The sequence below is a fragment of the Plecotus auritus genome, assembly GCF_963455305.1.
Source record: "Plecotus auritus genome assembly, chromosome: 5".
Lineage (NCBI taxonomy): Eukaryota > Metazoa > Chordata > Mammalia > Chiroptera > Vespertilionidae > Plecotus > Plecotus auritus.
In genome coordinates, this window is record NC_137776.1 from 98,550,563 (window position 1) to 98,571,590 (window position 21,028).

Consider the following 21,028-nt stretch of genomic DNA (forward strand, 5'->3'; position numbering starts at 1 on the left):
ATAATCTAGTTGGCTACAGCAATACTAGATGCTGTGAGACTCAGTGATTCAATGGGTTACAGCCAGAACATGGGCACAGCACTGAGAGCTACTCCCCAAATAGAGAGAAACCACAAACTGGGCAATCATCCCAAAACTTACCTGCTATACTCTACCCCGGATTTCCTCACACATGACGTGTGCATTCCAAAACAAGCAACCATTGCAAGGACGTTACATATGATAATGATTACAAAACTTACGAATTCCCATTAGTTTTAAGGAGTTTCATTAAACCAATCTATCCATTACTTGTGGCATGGTGGGGGAAAAAGGTTAAGAAATTACTGCAGTAAGAAAGTGCTATTTGATAGACTTGAGTTTGAGAATGCACTTAGACAATGACATCACAAGGTTTGGGGAAAGAGTACATTAGAAAACATACAAGCTTACAAGTTATCAAAACAATATTCCCTGGCCGGGTGGCTCAGCTGGCTGAATGTCATCCTGTGCACTGGAAGGCTGCTGGTTTGATTTCTGGTCAGGGGCACATATCTGGGTTGCGGGTCCAATCCCAGGGTGTGTGTGGAAAGCAACCGATCTCTCTCGATCTCTCTCTCTCTCTCTCTCTCTCTCTCTCTCTCTCTCTCTCTCTCTCCCCCTCCCTCCTTCCCTCCCTCCCTCCCTCTCCCTCTCTCTCATCATGTCCTTAGGTGAGGATTAAAAATAACAACAACAACAAAAAACAATATTTAGACATTTTAGATTGGTTTCAGATTGAAATTAGTTTAAATTGCAAACCTAAAAAAATCCAGCCCAGCTGGCGTGGCTCAGTGGTTGAGCATCGACATATGAACCAGGAGGTCAGGGTCTGATTCCTGGTCAGGGCACATGCCTGGGTTGTGGGCTCAATCCCCAGTAGGGGGCGTGCAGGAGGCAGCCAATCAATGATCCTCTTTCATCATTAATGTTTCTCTCTCTCTCTCTCTCCCTTCCTCTCTGAAATCAATAAAAAATACATTTAAAAAATATCCGAAGTACAGTTTTTTAAGTTAGATATGAATACAATAACTCAGTAGTAGGAATTATAAAAAAAATTCCCCTAATTGTCACTGTCAGAGAAACTGAGCACTCTGAAATGACTGTAAGACTCACACCTCCCCTCTTAAAACCATTCACACTGTTGTTATAAATAGCTGCTGGTTATCCATATGAACAATCTGGTCATTTATCGCAGAATACATACTGTAGTAGTCACCCTCCTTATGGACCAGGGCTACAACACACACACAGAGGTAAGTGACATTTTAAAATTACAAAGTAAATAATAAACTGTCTTAAAGCGAGTATCAATTTGTAAATTTCAAAGTAGTGCATGAAAGTCAGGTAGAAATCCTTGTGAAGAACCCAACAACTCAGTTCCTCAAAAAATTAAATATGGAACTACCATTTGATCCAGTGATGCCACTTCTAGAAACCCTAAGAAACCCAAAACACCAATCAGAAAGAATGTATGCACCCCTATGTTCAATTTACAATAGCTAAGAGCTGGAAAACAGCTCTAGTGCCCACTAGTAGATGAGTGGATAAAAACACTGGGGTACATTTACACCACGGAATACTATGCAACAGTAAAAAAGAAGGTTCTCTTATCCTTTGAGATAGCATGGAGGGACCTTGAGAGTATTATGCTAAGTGAAATAAGTCAGTCAAAGAAAGACAAGTATCACAACTCATATGTGGAATCTAATGAACAAAATAAACTGATGAACAAAATAGACCCAGAGGCATAGAAGCATGGAACAGGCTGCAGAATCTCAGAGGGAAGGCAGGGGAGGGTGGGTTGGTGGGAAGTGATCAACCAAATAACTTGTATGCGTATATGTGTAACCCATGGACACAGACAACAGGGTGGTGAAGGCCTGGGGTGGGGAGCAGGGACAGGTTAGAAAGCTCAATGTGGGGAGAAAGAGGACATATGTAATACTTTCAACAATAAAGATTTAATTTAAAAAGAAAGATTATAAAGGCTCACATTTTCTGGATGGGGAGATGTCAGCATACACAGGTAGTTATTAATGTAAGGAAGATAGCTGGTTATTAACATCAAGGAACAAAAGAGGACTAAATAATCTTAATAAACTGGGAAGCTGAAGCAGGGGCAGGGCAGCAGCATTCCAACGAGCTGACCGGTGAACAGACCTATTCACACACTACAGGAAAACTGCCAGAGAGGAGACTGAATCCTCAGAAGGGATCAGACATCTCCCCAGGAAGGCCCGGTCTGGTACCAGAGCGACTGGAGGAAACGCCTCTGCTGGGCACATGCTCAGGAGGAACTAGATGCTGTAATGGAGCTTCTGAACCTGCTCATGGGAGTCAGGGTGAGGAACCAGAGGGGCAGGCCCTAGCCTGGGAACAGGGGAAAGGGAGTCAGATTGGAGAGAGGACCTGAAACCCCCATAGCATTTGCTGGGAAGGAGCCCAATGCAGGCCTGGGAAAGTCAGGAATGTGGGCTGGACCATTTGAATGGTGCTTTGTCCTTTCCCTGACCAGGAAGACAGATGGAGGACTTTCAGGGCAGTGCTGTAGCCTGCCCAGCTGCTCTATTTCTGAGGGTGTATTACTAGCAATTCCCCTGAACTCACAATAAAATCTTGCCATCACGTTCTAACTCCTCCATGTGTGTGCCTTTGACCTTCTGTGCTCATGGCACTGCAAAAGAACTCATTTTTTGCCAGCAACAGATTGACAGCCTGAAAAGTTCCAATGGCCTGCTCCCCAGTGAAATGAGTTGAAAGTATTTAAAACCCACCATTGAAAGCCTCGGGAAATAGTCCTGTAAGCAAAGAACAAACGAAGAAGAATCTCTCCAAGTTCTACAAACACTGGGTAAGAGTATCAAGAGTCTGTTATTTGAACTAAGACCACGCCTCCTTTACAACTTCACAGGTCAGTGGAGGAGACTCCATTCCAGAGTGCTACAGCCAAGACACAGGGTACCCCTTTCCTCCAGCTCTCAGGTGGAGGGCTTTCTTCCCAGGAACATGACATCAGCACTTCTTATCCTGCTGCAAACAACCTATTATGAAATGAAGTTCCAGGAGAATGCAACCGAGGTGGGTTCCCATCTTCTATGCAGCCCTCAATAGTGGAAAGAAGGCTCTACCTTGGTGCAGTAAACTAAGAACACCTGAATGCCCTTGCATCAACCTATGAGACAGTGGTTCCATGCCAGAAGAGGTAAGCCAGGAGCACTATCTAATCTCTACCTCCAACTGAGAGCTCAGTGTAGATCTGGGTTTCACTCAGAGAGAAGTTTTCTGTTGTCCCCCACCACCAGTTCAAGAGCCCTGACTCAAAGATGTTGCCTGTAGAAAAAGCAGGCAGTAAAACAGATAGCTCCCAATCCCTCCCCAAATAAACTGACTTCATTTGTCACCAAGCCTAGGGAATTTCAGGCTAAGGCATTTTCAAGAATACTGGAAGATGTGGTGGAAGGTACTTGGAAGGAGAGTCAAGATAACTCACTGCTGCCTTTATGGAAAGTGTTTCCACAAGGATTCGTGTATAGACCTACTTTGCAGGAGAGAAGCAGAAAATTAGACAGCTGGAAAAAACCATTCTGGTGTCAGAACAAATATCAAACACAGACCTCAGAAACTATTCTGTCCAAGGAGCCAGAATTTGACTGAATTAAGTGGTTGATAAAAATTATGCTGCAGGAAAATGGAGGCCATAAGCAGTGGGAAAAAATATTCAAAGTACTCAAAGAAAAAAACAATCTGTCAACCAAGAATTCTATATCCAACAAAACCACCTTTCAAAAATAATAATTATAAATCTAAAGCTGATAAGTTAAAAACACATAAAAGAAATGAAAACTTTCTCAGATAATCATAAAATGAGAGAATTTGTCTAGCAGACCCACCATAAAAGAAATAAAGTTCAACAAGCCGAAAGCAAGTGACCTCAAATGGTAAACATGACCTCACATGAAAAAACAATGAGCATCAGTCATGATCTATAATAATATGCTAATTAGACCAGACATCCTTCTGGATGTCCTTCCTGATGAAGCTGGGGCGGAAGGAAGCCAGCCCAGGTCCCGGAGGGAAGCCAGTGCTGGCAGCTGGGGGAAGGAAGGCCCTCTCTTGCATGAATTTTTGTGCATCGGGCCTCTAGTGTAATTATAAAGGACAGTATAAACACATGTTTTCTTCTTTCTTATTTTAACGGATTTAAATAGTAGCTGCACCAAGTAATATGTACATAGTGAGAGTTTAGCCTGTAATATATAGATATGTAATATATGTATAATATATTTACCAATAACACTACAAAGGAGGTAGATGGTAGCAGAGCTTTTTTAAGCTAAGGAAATTATTTCAGACTAGAGGCCCGATTCACGAAATTCGTGCACGGGGGAGGGGGAGTGTCCCTCAGCCCAGCCGGCACCCTCTCCAATCTGGGACATCCCTCTCACAATGCAGGACTGCTGGCTCCCAACTGCTCGCCTGCCTGCCTTCCTGATTGCCCCTAACCGCTTCTGCCTGCCAGCCTGATCACCCCCTAACCACTCCCCTGCCAGCCTGATTGATGCCTAACTGCTCCCCTGCCAGCCTGTTTGCCCCTAACTGCCCTCCCCTGCAGGCCTGGTCACCCCTAACTGCTCTCCCCTGCAGGCCTGGTCCCCCCCCCAACTGCTCTCCCCTGCAGACCTGGGTCCCCCCCAACTGCCCTCCTCTGCAAACCTGGTCACCCCTAACTGCCCTCCCCTGCAGGCCTGGTCCCCCACAACTGCTCTCCCCTGCAGGCCTGGGTCCCTCCCAACTGCCTTTCCCTGCAGGCCTGGTCGCCCCCAACTTTCCTCCTCTGCCGGCTTGGTCACCCCTAACTGCCCTCCCATGCAGGCTTGATCGCCCCCAACTGCCCTCCCTTGCAGGCCTGGTCCCTCCTAACTACCCTCCCCTGCTGGCTTGATCACCCACAACTGCCCTCCCTTGCAGGCCTGGTCCCTCCCAACTGCTCTCCCTTGCTGGCCATCTTGTGGTGGCCATCTTGTGTCCACATGGGGGCAGGATCTTTGACCACATGGGGGCAGCCATCTTGTGTGTTGGAGTGATGGTCAATCTGCATATTACTCTTTCATTAGATAGGAGAGAGGCCTGGTGCACGGGTGGGGGCCAGCTGGTTTGCCCTGAAGGGTGTCCTGGATTAGGGTGGGGGTTCCCTTGGGGCGTGAGGCGGCCTGGACGAGGGGCCTGTGGTGGTTTGCAGGCCGGCCACGCCCCCTGGCAACCCAAGCGGAGGCCCTGGTATCTGGGGTTTATTTATCTTCTACAATTGAAACTTTGTAGCCTGGAGCAGAGCCAAGCCTTCTGCTTGCTCCTTGGCGGCAGCCATTTCTGTTGGAATTTATGTATCTTCTATAATTGAAACTTTGTAGCCTTAAGCGGAGGCCTGGGCCCGCCAGGGTGTGCGGAAAGCTTGGCTTCCTCCATCACCGGGGGCAACCCTAGCCTCCTGCTCTTTCCAGCTCCATGGCTGCCACCATTTCTGTTTGGTTTCATGTATCTTCTATCATTGAAACTTTGTAGCCTTGAGTGGAGGCCTAGGCAGGCAAGGGCAGGCGGAAAGCTTGGCTTCCTCCATTGCCGGGGAAACCCAAGCCTCCCTCCTGCTCTCTGTGGCCGAAGCCATCTTGGTTGGGTTTATTTGCATATTCACTCCTAATTGGCTGGTGGGCGTGGCTTGTGGGTGTAGCGGAGTGATGGTTAATTTGCATGTTACTCTTTTATTATATAGGATGGTAAAGTAATAATTATAATAAGGTATTGTTGGGTTTGTAACATAAACAGAGGTAATATGTATAACAATAATATCACAATAAGAGAATAAAGCTATATAGAAGTAGTATTTATACCAATGGAACTAAAATACTATAAATCTAAAGCTGATAAGTTAAGGTATATGTGGCAAACCCTATAATAACTATTAAAGAAAGAACTAAAAAAGCATAGTGAACATATTATTAAAAAATTAAAATGCACAAAAGCATAAAAAAAAACCACTACAGGAGAAACCAAGATGGCAGCATAGGTAAGCACCTAAACTGCTGCCCCACACAACAATTTCAAAACTACAACTAAAAGACAGAACGGACACCATCCAGAACCATAGGAAAGCTGGCTGAGTGAAAATTCTACAACTAGAAGGAAAGAGAAAAGCTCACAGAGAATTGGAGGTACGGCAAAGGGTCTTTGTGCGTGCAGAGAGGAAGGGCAGCTGAGAGCCTGGCTGACTTTCTCTGGCGGAAGGGGGAAGGAAGCCCCTGACTGCACTGAACCCCAGTTCTGACTGCACTGAACCCCAGTCCCAGGTGAAACCCCGTGGACCCAGGCTCATACAGGGGGAGTCTGGACTGTCAGGTAGAGAGAAAGGCACCTGGAGACTCGGAGACCCGGGGGAGCCCCGGCGGGCAGGAATCTGGGGGCGCGCACATGCCAGTGTGCACAAAGGCTGCGGAGGTTGCCACAGGCTTTCCCTAGCAGAAGGGAGTCGGAAGCTCCTAACTGCACTGAACTCCAGTTCTGACTGCACTGAACCCCAGTTCCAGGCGAGCCCCTGGGGACCCACGCTCTTTTTTTTTTTTTTTTTTAATATATTTTATTGATATTTTACAGAGAGGAAGGGAGAGGGATAGAGAGCTAGAAACATCGATGAGAGAGAAACATCGATCAGCTGCCTCCTGCACACCTCCCGCTGGGGATGTGCCCGAAACCAATGCACGTGCCCTTGACCGGAATCGAACCCGAGACCCTTCAGTCTGCAGGCTGAGGCTCTATCCACTGAGCCAAACTGGTTTCAGCAGGACCCACGCTCTTGTGGGGGGAATCTGGACTCTCGGGCGGAGACTCGGGAGCCGGGGAAGGCAGAGGTCTGGAGGTGCGCGCGTTCAAGGGCAAGGCTGACTGGAAGCCAAGACTGTCTGCTCCGCCCTGAGACTCCATCCCATCCAAGCTGAGCACAGAGGCTATTGCAATTTGGCAAGTCTAATCCTATAAGGCTGTCTCCAGCACCGAACTTCTCCCAGCATAGACACAGCTGATCCTTACAGCCAACTTGCCTGGAGGTCAATTCCTCCCAGTGATACCAACAACAATCAAGACTTAACTACAACAAGGCTGTACACACAGTCCACAAAGGGGTGCACCAAGAGTATCCACCTCAGGTTAACTGGGGAGGCCGACCCACTGGGCCATATAGGAAACCTAGCACACAAATCTACCCTACCAACTCAGGGAAGCAGTGAAAATGCGGCGTCAAAGAAACAGATCACAAATGAAAGAAATGGAGGAAAGCAAACGACTGGATATAGAATTCAAAACCACGGTTATAAGGCTTTTCAAGAATATCCTAGAAAAGGCTGATAAATATAACAAGACCCTCGAAGATATGAAAAAGGACCAACTAGAAATTAAACATACACTGACTGAAATAAAAAATATTATACAGAGACCCAACAACAGACTAGAGGAACACAAGAATCAAGTCAAAGAATTGAAATACAAAGAAGCAAAAAACACTCAACCGAAAAAGAAAAAAGAAAAAAGAATCCAAAAAGTTGAAGATAGTGTAAGAAGCCTCTGGGACAACTTCAAGTGTACCAACATCAGAATTATGGGGGTGCCAGAAGAAGAGAGAGAGCAAGATACTGAAAACATATTTGAAGAAATAATGACAGAAAACTTCCCTCACCTGGTGAAAGAAATAGACTTACAAGTCCAGGAAGCACACAGAACCCACTACAATAATTTATTAATGGATACACAAGGGGAAAAGATGGAAAGTGTGACATCAAAAACATAAAAGGGGGGGATAAAATAAAAATGTAAAGGTGTGTTGTATTAGAAATTAGGTTGTTATCAGCTTAAAATAGACTTATAAATATGTTATGTAAACCTCATGGTAATCCACAAAGCAAAAACCTATATAGACAAAAAGTAAAATGAAAGGAATCAAAGATAGGAACCAAAGACAGGAATTAAAAGACATACAGTGGCTGAATGGATAAAGTAACAAGACCCATCTCTGTATGTTGCCTACAAGAGACTCCCTTCAGCTTTAAGGACACACACACTGAAAGTGAAGGGATAGAAAAAGATATTCCATACAAATGTAAAACAAAAGAAAGCAGGGATGGCTATATCAGACAAACAGGCTTCAAGTCAAAAACTATAATAAGAGACAAAGCTCATTATATAATGATATATAACCCAACAAGGTGTTAATTAACATATAAATATTTATGTACCGAACATCGGAGCACCTAAATATATAAAGTAAATATTAAAATCCCTGAAAGGAGAAATAAGACAGCAATACAATAATAGTAGGGGACTTCAATACCTCATTTTCAACAACAGATAGATCATGCTACTAAACTACCAATGGGTCAAAAAGAAATGAAAATATATCTTGAGGCATATGAAAATGAAAATACAACATACCAAAACGTATGGACATAGCAAAAGCAGTTTTAACAGGGAAGGTTACAGCGATAAATGCCTACACCAAGAAAAAAGATCTCAAACAACCAAACTCTATTCCCCAATGAACTAGAAACAACAGCAACAAAGGAAGATTAAAATAACAAAGATCAGAGCAGAAATAAATGAAATAGAGACAAAAAGGACAATAGGAAAAAATCAGTAAAGCTTACAAACCACTAGAAAGTCAAAATTATAAACAATTATAATTGATACCACACAAATAAAAGAACCTTAAGAGAGTAAGAACAATTATACCCCAACAAATTCGACAACACAGAAGAAATGAATACATTCTTAGAGACATACAACCTGCTAAGACTGAACCACGAAGAAATAGAAAGCAGAACAGACTAATTACTAGTAAGGAAATTTAATCAGTTATCAAAAACCTTCCAACAAGAAAAGTCCTGGAATAGATGGCTGGTGAATTCTACCAAACATTTAAAGAGTTAATACCAATCCTTCCAAAAAACGAGAAAGTTAAACATCCAAACTCATTTAATGAGGCCAGCATTACCTAGATACCAAAGCCATACAAGGACATGACAAGAAAAGAAAACTACAGGCCAATATTCCTGATGAAATAGATGCAAAAATCCTCAACAAACCTAATTTGACAAAGAATCATACATCATGATATAATGGGATTTATTCCAGGGATTCAAGGGTGATTCAATCAATGTGGCACACTACACTAATAAAATGAAAGATAAAAAATATTATCTCAACAGATGCAAAAAAGGCACTTGACAAAATTAAACACCCATGCATGATAAAACTGTCCACAAACTGGGTATAGAGGGAATGGTACCTCAACATAATTGATTTCAGAGAAGAAGTAAGAGAGAGATAGAAACATCAATGATGAGAATCATTGATGGGTTGCCTCCTTCATGCCCCCTACCAGGGATCAAGCCAGCAACCTGGATATGTGCTCTGACCAGGAATTGAAGCATGACCGCCTGGTTCATATGTTGATGCTCAACCCGCCAGGCTGATAGCTTTTATTCTAAGATCAGGCAGGTACAACAAGGATGCTCACTCTCTCCACTTTTATTCAATACGTAGTACTGAAAGTCCTATACAGAGCCATTAGGCAAGAAAAATAAATAAAAGCCTTCCAAAATTAAAAGGAAAAAGTAAAACTGTCACCATTTGCCAATGACAGAGAACATACAGAAAAGCCTAAAGACTCTAGAACTAATAAACAATTCAGTACTGTTTAGGGATACAAAATCAATACACAAAACCCAACTGTTTCTTTCTACTAACAATTATCAGAGAAATGAAGAAAACAATCTCATTTACAACTGCACCAAAAAGAATATTCTCAGAAATAAATTTACTCAAAAGTGAAAGAGCTGTACACTGAAAACCGTAAGACTGGTGAAAGAAACTGAACACATAAATAAATGGAAAGATATTCATGCTCATGGATGGAAGAACTAAGATTGTTAAAATGTCCATTATTACCAAGCAACCTATAGATTAAATGCAATCCCTATCAAAATTCCAATGGCGTTTTTTCACAGGAATAAAACAATCCTAAAATTCTCATGGAAACACACACACACACACAGCCAAAACAATCTTAAGAACAACACTGAAGGGATCACACTTCCTGATTTCAAACTATATTACAAAGTTATCATAATCAAAACAGCATGGTATTGGCATAAAATCAGGCACAAATATCAACGGAACAGAATAGACAGCCCCAAAATAAACCCATGCATACATGGCCAATTATTTTATGACAAAGGAGGCAAGAATATACAATGGGGAAATGACAGTCTCTTGAATAAATAGTGTTGGGAAAAGTGGACAGCCACATACACAAAGATCAACTAAAAATGAACTGAAAACTTGAATTTAAGAACTAAAACTATAAAACTCCTAGAAGACGACAGCAGGTAAGTTCCTTGACAACAGTCTTGGCAATTTTTTGGTATTTAACACCCAAAGCTAAGGCAATACAAGCAATAAACAAGTGGGAAGACATCAAACTACAAAGTTTCTGAACAGCAAAGGAAATCATCAACAAAATGAAAAGGCAACATAATGAATGGAAGAAAATATTTGCAAATAATATATCTGATAAGGGGTCCATAACCAAGATAGATATGAAAACCACACAACTCAACAGAAAAAAAATAAGCAATCTGATTAAAAAACGGGCAGAGGAGCTAAATAGATATTTTCTCAAAGACATACAAATAGCCAACAGGTACATGAAAATGTGCTCAACATCAGCAATCATTAGGGAAATGCAAATCAAAATCACAATGAGAGATCACCTAAAACCTGTTAGAATACATGTCATAAAAAATGTGAGATAACAAGAGGATAGGAATGTAAATTGGGGCAGTCACTATGGAAAATAATGTAGAAGTTCCTCAAAAAATGAAGTGTTGACCTATGAACCAGAGGTCATGGTTCTATTCCCTGTCAGGGGTTGCAAACTTGATCCCCCGCATGCATGCAGGAGGCAGCTGATCAATAATTATCTTTTATCATTGATGTTTCTATTTCTCTCTTCCTCTCTGAAATCAGTAAAAATCTATTAAAAAAAAAAAAAAAAAGATCCAGCAATCCAACTCCTGGGTATATACCCTAAGGAAATGAAAACAGGATACTGAAGAGCTATCTGTATTCCCAGGTTTACAGCAGCATTATTCACTATAGTCCAGAAATGGAAACAACTGGTGTCCATCAACCGATGAATGGATAAGATGTGGTATATACATATATACAATGGAATATTCACCCAAAAAAGAAGAAAACCTTACCTATTTTAACAACAAGGATGGACCATGAGGGCATTATGCTAAGTGAAATAAGCCAGAAAGAGAAAAACAAATACTACATGATATGCTTATATGTAGGATCTAAAAAAGAAGTCAAAAGCAGAGAAACTGATAGTAGAAAAGTGGTTGCCAGGGATTGGAGGGTGGGAGAAATAGGGAGAAGTTGGTAAAGGATACAAACTTTCAGCCTAAAGGTGAATAAGGTCTTGGGAACTAATGTGTAACATGGTTATTATAGTTGATAACACTGTATTGTATAATAGAAAATTTCTAAGAAAACAGAACTTAAATGTTCACACACACACACACACACACAGATAAGTATGTGAGGTGATGACGGAAAGAATCCTTTGACAATGTATATGTATATCAAATATCACAATGTACACTTTAAGTATCTTATACTCTTATTTGTTAATCATATCTCAGTAAAGGTGGAAAAAAATTTGCATATGTGTCATGTCGTCCCCCCTCAAAAAAGATTCGAACCTTTTAAAAAAATGTTTTTATTATTGATTTTAGAGAGAGAGGAAGGGAGAGGAATAGAGAAGTAGACACATCGATGAGAGAGACACAGATATCACTGGCTGCCTCCTACACACCCTACTGGGGATTGAGCCCCCAACCTGGGCATATGCCCCGACTGAGAACTGAACCCAGGACCTCTTGGTTTATGGGTCGTTGCTCAACCACTGAGCCACACTGGCAAGGCTGAACCTTTATAAGAGGACTGAGCGTTCCAAAAAGCATAATAGATAAGCTGATTTGTCCAGTACAAAATTCAATAACTAAGTTGCATTACTCTAATTTAAAGAATAAGAATCTCTTATTTTGCAATGATAAAAAGAAATTTGACCTAAAAAAATGTAAATGCTACATTAGAAAATATTCGCTTAATGACAATATAAAGAACAGATTAACAACAAAAAGACACGAGACATATAGAAAACATGGTAAAATGGCACAGTCCAACTCTATCAATAACATTACCCATGAATGAACTTAGCAAGCCAATCAGGAGACAGAGATTTGATTAAAGAAATGATCCAACTATATGTTGATCACAGGAGACACACTGTAGATTCAAAGACAGAATATATGATCTTCTTAAGTACATATGGAACATCTCCAGATTAACCATATGCTAGGCCATAAAACAAACCTCAAGACCACAATGAAGTAAATTAGAATTAATAATAAGAAAAATGTTTGGGAACAATCTAAATATAAAATTCATAAAACAAGTCCACTTACTACTAATAAACATTAAAGAAAATAACACACTTATGGACAAATTTAACAAAGAAATGCAACAATTGTACACAGAAAACTAAAATTTATTGTTGAAACAAATTACAGACCTAAATAAAAAGACATCCCATATTATGGATCAAGGGACCTCATACCGTCAAAATGACAATACTCACTCAAACTGCTCTACGGATTCAGAACAATCCCTACCAAAATCCCAGCTCACTTCTTTGCAGAAACTGACAAGTTGATTCTAAAGCACATATGTAAGTGCAAGGACCCAGAATAGACAAAACACAATACTGGAAAAAAGTGGGACTCACACTTCCTAACATCAAAACGTACTCAAAGCACTATGGCACAAAAATAGACATAGATATGAATGGATTAGAATTGAAAGTCTAGAAATAAACCCATACACCCTATGATCAACAGATTTTCTTTACCATCTAAATTTAAAATTTATTAATTTAATTTTTATTAAATTTATTGGGGAGACATTGGTTAATAAAACCATATAGGTTTCCGGTGTACAATTCTATAATACATCATCTATATATTATACCATGTGTTCACAGCCCAAGGTCAAATCTCATTCCATTTATCACCCCTTTAAGCCAACTGATTTTTAATACGGTGCCAAGACCTTCCTATAGGACAACTGGATAGCCATGTATAGAAAAATAAAATTGGATCCTTATCTCAAAGTATATATAAAAATCAATTAAAAATAGATCAAATACCTAAATGTAAGAGCTAAATCTACAAAATTCTTAAAACAGAGGGGTAAATCTTCATGTCTGGATTTGGAAAAGGATTGTTAGAGATGTCACTAAAAAACATAAGCAATAAAAGAAAAATTGGATAAAGTGGACTTCAAATTTAAAACTCTAGTGCTTTAAAGGACACCAACGTGAAAAGACAAATCATGCTATGCAAATATTTGCCAATCAGTCATCTAATAAGGGACTTGTATCCAAACTTAAAAACAAACAACAAAAAAACAACTCTTACAACTCAATAATAAAAACACACAGAGCTCAATTAAAAAATAAAGGGTCTGCCCTAGCTGTTGCTTGGTGGTTAGAGCGCTGGCCCGTGGACTGAAAGGTTGTAGGTTTGATTCTCAGTCAGGGGGCACATAGCTAGGTTGCAGGTTTGACCCCAGCCCAGGGTGCCAGCACGTGTGGGAGGCAACCAATTGATGTCTCTGTCTCTTTCTCTCTCTCTCTCCCTCTCCCTCCCTTCCATAAAAATCAGTGGGAAAAATACCCTGAGGTGAGAGAAAGAAAAGGGGAGAGGAAAACACTGAAAGAGAAACAGTGTTACTTTGCCTCCTGTACACACCCTAACCAGGAACCAAACCAGCAACCTGGGCATGTGCCCTGACGGGAAATCATACCTGCAACCTTTTGGTGCATGGGACCAACTGAGCCACACCAGTCACAGGCTAATATTGGTTGTTTAAGCCACAAAATTTGTGTCACATTCTAAGACATCAATAGGAAATAATACACATCTTTTAGGTTTGGGCCCTGTAATCTGCACTGTTCACTTGAATATAACTGTACTCTTTTAACATCCCATTAGCTTCTAAAAACAATCCAAAATTTCTCTTTAGAAGCCATTTTAAACAGGCAAAAGAACATTAATCCAGAACTCAACACTTAAGAGTACAATTAGCACTCTCAAACTACTAACTAGTATTATAACAAATTAGAATGCTTCTGGAGGGAAATATCTATGAAAAGCTTTAAAATATCTTAGTCTCTTTATTCTGGTTAATTCTCCTGGCAGATTTATAAGTAACAAAAAAAAAATTTTTTTAAAAAAAGGACAAATGTTTATGTTAAAAAAGGTTCATAGCAGTTCCACTTATAATGACAAAATTTAAAAAAAATTGGAAAATTATTGAATAAGTAATGGTATATCCATATTATTAAAAATAATGCTAGTGAGAATCTTTAATGACATGGGGAAATACTTAAGGTATAATCAGAAAAGAAGACAAAATATGTAAATACATAATAAAATCTTAAGTAAATTAAAACAAATACACCTATTATATACATGAGGGAGAATAAACATGCAGGAGAAATAATATAAAAAAGTTAACAGTCATTTCTGTAATAGGAGTATGGTCATTTTAATTTTCTCTTTAAATGTTTAAAATTTCCAAATTTTGACAACATGCACATTTATTATTTAGAATCCATCTCATTACATGCAGGTAGCTTAAGGTTCTAAAAGGTAAGCCTTTTGATGGTTATAATTGAATCATGAGGCCACTGTGGAGCTCCTGCTACTGTTTGCCAAAGAAACTTCTGATATTACATGCTAAATATACTACAACAATATTCACATTATCAAGTAATTTCTACCTATCAAGTAACATATTAATTAGAATTTAGTCTAAGTGTTTAAGGGTATACAAAAAAAATGAGTGTTATCAAAAGAACTAAAAGATAAGCCTTTCTCCCAGTCCATTTAGCTTTCTGATCACACCTGCTCCTGACTCCACTCTAGCCACTCTAGCTCCGGGGTATTCCTTGAAGACATCAAGCACAGTCCCACCTTAGGAATGTCCTTCCCCTACATGGCCAAGTGGCTATTCCCTCACCCTCTTTCAGATCTTGATTCAAATGTCACTTTTTAGGCCTACTGTACCTCCTTATTTAACAACAAAACCTGCCCTTCCTCCTGGCATCCTTCACTCTGTTCTACCTTTCTCTATAGTGTTTATCATCTTCCAACAAACTATATAATTTTAAGAAGTGGGACCTCATTTAGTCACTGATATGTCAAAAGAGCTGGACACAACAGGTGCTGAATAAATATTTATTGAATACTAGAGGCCTGGTGCATGAAAATTCATGCACTGAAGGGGGGGTCCCTCAGCCCGGCCTGCCCCCTCTCACAGTCTGGGAGCCCTCAGGGGCGGGAGGTGACCCTGGCGATCAGGGGAAGGCGACACCCCATCACACCTCTGCTGCTGCCACTGCTGGCAGCGCAAGCCTCGGGTGGCTCTGGGAGGATGGATGGGTAGCCACCATTCAAGGCTTGCCTGCGCCTCGGGCCGGCCCTGGGTGGCTGGGGGGCTAAGGGGAATGGGCATCACCGTCTTTGAGGGCGTGACAAGTCAATTAGCATATTCCCTCCTTATTGGCTGTGGGCACCGCCATCTTTTGCGATGGCACAAGGGTCAATTAGCATATTCCCTCTTTATTAGATAGGATATGAATATACTAATGACATGTCAAAGAACAGAGCCAATGATACAATCTCTAACAATTATACCTACCACTTAAAAAAAACTGGGCAATTTTCTGCACATGCATAACCAAGCAAAATATATGGTATATCCGTTCTTAAAAGAAAATTTGGCCATCTTTATCATTCCTATGTGTTTGTTTCAGTTTGTGTTTACCAAAAACTCATAGTTGACTTATTGAAAAGTATCCCAGTTTTATTTTGTTAACATTGTGCAATACAGATGATATAACCAGGGAAGCAGTTTAAAAAATATGTATGGCCCTGGCCAGGTAGCTCAGTTGCTTAGAACATCATCCCGATATGCCAAGGTATGGGTTCAATCCCCAGTCAGGGCACATACAAGAATCAACCAATGAATGCATAAACAAGTGGAACAACAATGAGATGTCTCTCTCTCTTTAAATCAATCAATAAGTAAAAAATAATAAAACTTAGGAATGAGTTTAACAAAAAACTTTTACTCAATACTATAGAATACTGTTGAAAGAAATTAAATTAGCACTAACTCAATAGAAAAAATATGTAATAGGCAAAATATGTTGAAATGCTATACACAAAATCCAGTACAACTCTGTATTACTAAGCAACACAGCTTTTTAAATGACATGTGCTTTGTTATTTTGTACATTGGAACAGCTCAAAGCCAAATTCTGATATAATTTTTGCCAGGTGATAGCCCTCATAACTTTCGATTTCAATAGAAATATCTTCAGTTTGCAAATGGTCATTGCTCCAGAAAGACATCATTTTGGGAATGGGGAAGCATAGTCAAATATCAAAAGCCTGGCCTATTTTCTCAATCAAAAACTGCCAAGAACTGCCTAACATTTGAAATGGGACCCAATCAGAACTTAATTTCCCGTGATTCGTAAATAACTGACTATCCCTACTTACTGTTAAAGCAGTTCTCTATACACTTACAATTCTGTTCCCCAGGGTTTGAAGCCTAAACCTTGTGACAGGGTCTCTACAACTCCTACATAAGACAGATGTCACATAATGTGCGGGAAAAGCTCCCCGAAGACGTCGTTTAGCCAATACCTCTGAGTGACGGTCTACACTTCCCGTGTCTGATCCAGAGTGCTGCTCATTTACATCCTCCTCAACGTCTGACCCTGAGTCCCGTTCATCCTGCACTGGGGTAGCGCCACCATCATCTGCTTAAAAATAAAACAAAAACCCACTTCAGGTGTAAGATGGAGGACACCTCCAGGTGTAATGAACACAATGAATCAAGAATAACATAAGAGTAAAGGTTACCACTGATGAAGCACAACTAATGTCGTGAACAAGACAACAGTATAACACTCATAGAAATACCAACAATCATAACATGGACTGGGACATACATGGCAGAAAAAATACACCATAAAAGGAATGTGAAGCTTAAGAAACATAACTAAGGACCAAGTCAACAACCTCCAAATAATAGTGTGCTCTGTAACCACTTCAACTTCCTTAATAACTGAGTCTATTGTGATCACAGCACTTACCACCTCCTAATGGAATTTGTTTAATGTGGCTCTTCCATCACGTGAATGAAAGCGCCAAAACAGCAGGGACGTGGGTTCCCTGGTGAGTCCTGGAGCCCTGTACTGCCTGGCACCTGATGCACAGCATGTGCTTATGAATGAAGAGCACACGGAACTGCCGTTCAGAAGTACTGTAGTGTGATCTCCTTCAAGAAAAACATATACTACACTATCACAAATGGTGTCAATGAGCTGCTACCTACCTTTAACCACTGCTTTAAAAATATAAATTAAAAGTGTATTGAGAGGAATTTAGGGCTGTTGCAGGATATGGGAAGACTTGGTTGGAAGTTTAGTAAAAATAACGAATCCTTTTAAGTGAAGCAGTCACCTACAGGAAAACAAAAAAGTTGCAGAAGAATGGGATCACTCTCATATACAGAGCTACTCAGCTAAAGAGTAAAGAATATGTAGTCATAATAAACCAGTAACTTGGAAATTTAACAATTACACTGAACAGTGAGGGCAGGGGGAGAAGAGGGCACTTAAGATGCAACTCTGTCCTCCCACAACAGACCATACAAATGCCCACAAATGAAGCAACAAGAGAGAGCGTGGGTTAGGACTGGGGAGATAAACACCAAAAAAGAATGTAACGTTAGGGAACTGCTATTTTGCATGTTTTCAGCACTTAATCTTTATACAGGTATTACATACAATTGCTTACCTAAGAAACAATGTAAAACCTCAAATGAACTGAAAAACTATTTTGAAAACATTTACAGAAAAGCAGCAGTGCATGCTTAGAAAAGCGTTTGTAGTCTTATCTATTTTCTGAACTCAAAACAGGAAGGAGGTTAAGGCTCAGACAATTTTTTAAGCACTTGGATAGGGCACAGCCAATGGGGCGGGGCACAAAGGCACAGCAAACGTCGCGTTTTCTCCCCCCAGGTCCTGCCTCCCGTCCGCACCTCCGGGCCCGCAGCGCGAGTGCCTACGGAGTAAGCGGGAAAGGCCAGAGGGAAGACCTCCAGGTGGAGAAAAGGCACAAAGTCACCAGTAACTGCTCGAGATGCACTGAGACATTTACTCCGAAACACGTATGCGCTCAAACAGCGCCCTCACTCTCTCGACTGGACACCAGGGCTGCGAGGGAAAAGCCCAGGTGAGCCCGCGCCCAGCCCACCCACCAGCCCGGATTCTCAACACTCTCAACTCGGAACTGGCACCGGCGACCCCGGACCCGGCGCACAGCGAGCCCTGACACTGCACACGGAAAGGGCTCCCATTTTCCCCAAACCTTCGCGGACCCGGAAGACAGCTCTCCCTCCTCCCCGCGCCCCCGCCCAGCCAGGCCCGGCCCCACCTGACTGGTCGCCGCGGTAATAATCCGGGTCCATGGCAGGCGGCCCCCGGCGGGAGTGTCCGCGCCCGCGCCCGCGCCGCCCCGCCACCTGCTTCCCGGCGGAGTAACCCCCAACCCCGATGGCGCGGTTCGGGGCGCGGAGGTTCCCGCCCGCCTGGGGGCTGGAAGGTGCGGAGAGCAGGACTCGGCCTACGCGCCCGGCAAGAGAGCCGCCGGCCGCCGGGAGGCAGCGTGCGCGCCGCCGCTCCACTTCCCAGAAGCTCCTCAGACCAAAATGGCGTCTGCGTCCGACCCTCAGCGGGACGCAGCGCGCAGGCGCCGTTCCCTCCGCCGGCCAATGGAGAGGAGCAGCGAGCAGGACGCCCGCCCAGACGGAAGGGGTCGCGGGAGGTGCGCGGGAGCTCGGTCCCGGCCCCTCCGAGGGCGGCCTGCTCTTTGGCCGGTGGTGGTGGGAGTGCTACGTTATGGCCGTGTTGGCGCCTTGGTAGAGGAACTTCTGAGTTACTCTCCCGAAGAACGAAGGCCCCTAAGGGTGCCCTTCCCGTCGTTCCGCCTGTTCCCAGGAGCGCCCGCCTTCCTCCCCCTGGGCGCCCAGGACGTGGCGCAGGGCTCCCTGGTGCTTGTAGTCCCGGGCCCGGACGCTGCGAGGCGGCGCTGACTGACCTGATCAAAGGTCTCCTTTCTAGGCATCTTTCTGCCCTGTTACTTAGCGACTTAAATTCCATCTTAAGAAGCCGTTTGTCAACAGTGGGAAGTACAGGTTTTTGCTTCCAGAAAGATCCCGACTAAAGGGGTGGCCCTACCGAGCATTCTTGCCTGTGCTCCCGAGAAACGGTGGTTGGAAACCCCTGCGCGGCCAGCAGCTGGGAAGGTTGCTGTGGGCGCCGCGCCCCTGCCCGCGCTTTGCTAAGACGCACTCACCACTCAAACGCCCGCAAGATTGCAGATGGCCCCCTGGTTTACCCGTGACAAAGGTCGACAAAGACCTTTCCTTTTTTCTGAACCTGCTGCTTTTTTCAGACCCCCACTTCCTGGCCTTTGTTTTATGAATGATTAGCTGAGATTAGAACTTCTTGCTCCCCTGAAAATAGACAGAGACATTTCTGCTCACCTGGCTGAAAGTTCTGATTGCAAAACAATCCCAACTGCAAACCACCCCACCTTCCTCCCTGTGGCAGCCTAAGGAAAGCCACCTGCCTGGATGCTCTGGTCTTCATGTCTGGTGTTAACGTGGGAAACATTCAAACCTGTGAAGAATTTTTGTGTGTTTATTTGAGCCAAACTGTCGACAACGGATTGAGAAAATGCCCCCAGAATGGCAGCTTTGCACCTTGTTTTGAAGCATAGTAACCTCCATCTTGTATAAAAACTCCTGTTTGAAATTCTCTGCTATTGTTAGATAGTCCCCTGTTCTGTAAACTCTTGTCATTTTTAGCCAGTCTCTTATTCCATAAAATAACTGTTTTGGTTTAAATAATAGAAAAAGATAAAAACAACGGTCTGACCTTGCAAGCTAGCCATCTAACATAATGGACTAATACTGATAATAACTCACATATTCTTATGCCAAAAGTTTGTTCTTTATGTATCCAAGATTACAAACTGTAACAATAACTCACACAGAGCTCTTTGTAAAATCGGCAAAGAGCCCGAGAGGTATAAATACGGGAAACTTCCTCTGTGTTTTCGCTCAGAGATTTGGAAGAAACACCTCCCTCTGGGCCGAATGCAATAAATAGCTCCTAATTAATTGGCTCATTAAGGCATCTTGCATCTATCTCGCTGACTTAGGATTCAACAGTTTATACATTATAATCAAAAGAGTAAGTGGATTACATAAAATCCATTGCTGATTGGGGGGGGGGGGGGAACAAAGCAGGGAAACCTCGGATTGGATAAAAAATAAAAAGATAGACATACTTCCTTTACACAGGTGGGTGCAGGATAATTAACAGTCAGCAATTAACTCACTAACAATGAGGGGGTTTGTGATCTCCACAGAGCTGTGCCTGTGCTTTGAGGGGTCCAGAAAAAGGAAAAGCATGACATTCCAACTATGTGTTACTAAAGGCCGGGTACATGAAAATTCATGCACTAGAGGGGGGTCCCTCAGCCTGGCCTGCCCCCTCTCATAATCTGGGAGCCCTCAGGGGTGGGAGGCGACATCCCCATCACACCTCTGCTGCTGCTGCCAACAGCACAAACCTCGGCCTGCCCTGGTTACCTGAGCCTCAGGTGGCCCTGGGTGGCTGGGCAGCTGCCATCTGAGGCTTGCCTGCGTCTCAGGCCAGCCCTGGGGGGCTGGGGGGGCTGAGAGGACTGGG

General features: G+C 42.5%; 1 protein-coding gene across 8 annotated transcripts in view; it reads right to left on the bottom strand.

The window, feature by feature from the left end:
* IWS1 (interacts with SUPT6H, CTD assembly factor 1) overlaps positions 1–19,265 on the bottom strand; it is a 59,449-nt gene extending 40,184 nt beyond the window's left edge. For 3 of the 8 annotated variants that reach the window (XM_080670476.1, XM_080670470.1, XM_080670474.1), the window contains exons 1-2: positions 18,705–19,265; positions 16,908–17,023 (exon numbers count right to left, since the gene is read on the bottom strand). In XM_080670476.1, the coding sequence (XP_080526602.1) occupies positions 16,908–17,023; positions 18,705–18,738 (150 nt within the window). In that variant the 5' untranslated portion in view covers positions 18,739–19,265. Of the gene's footprint in view, positions 1–16,907; positions 17,027–18,704 lie in introns of all 8 variants that reach the window. The other 5 variants (XM_080670472.1, XM_080670475.1, XM_080670471.1 and 2 more) reach the window with 3 other exon arrangements.
* Positions 19,266–21,028: the final 1,763 nt, after the last annotated feature.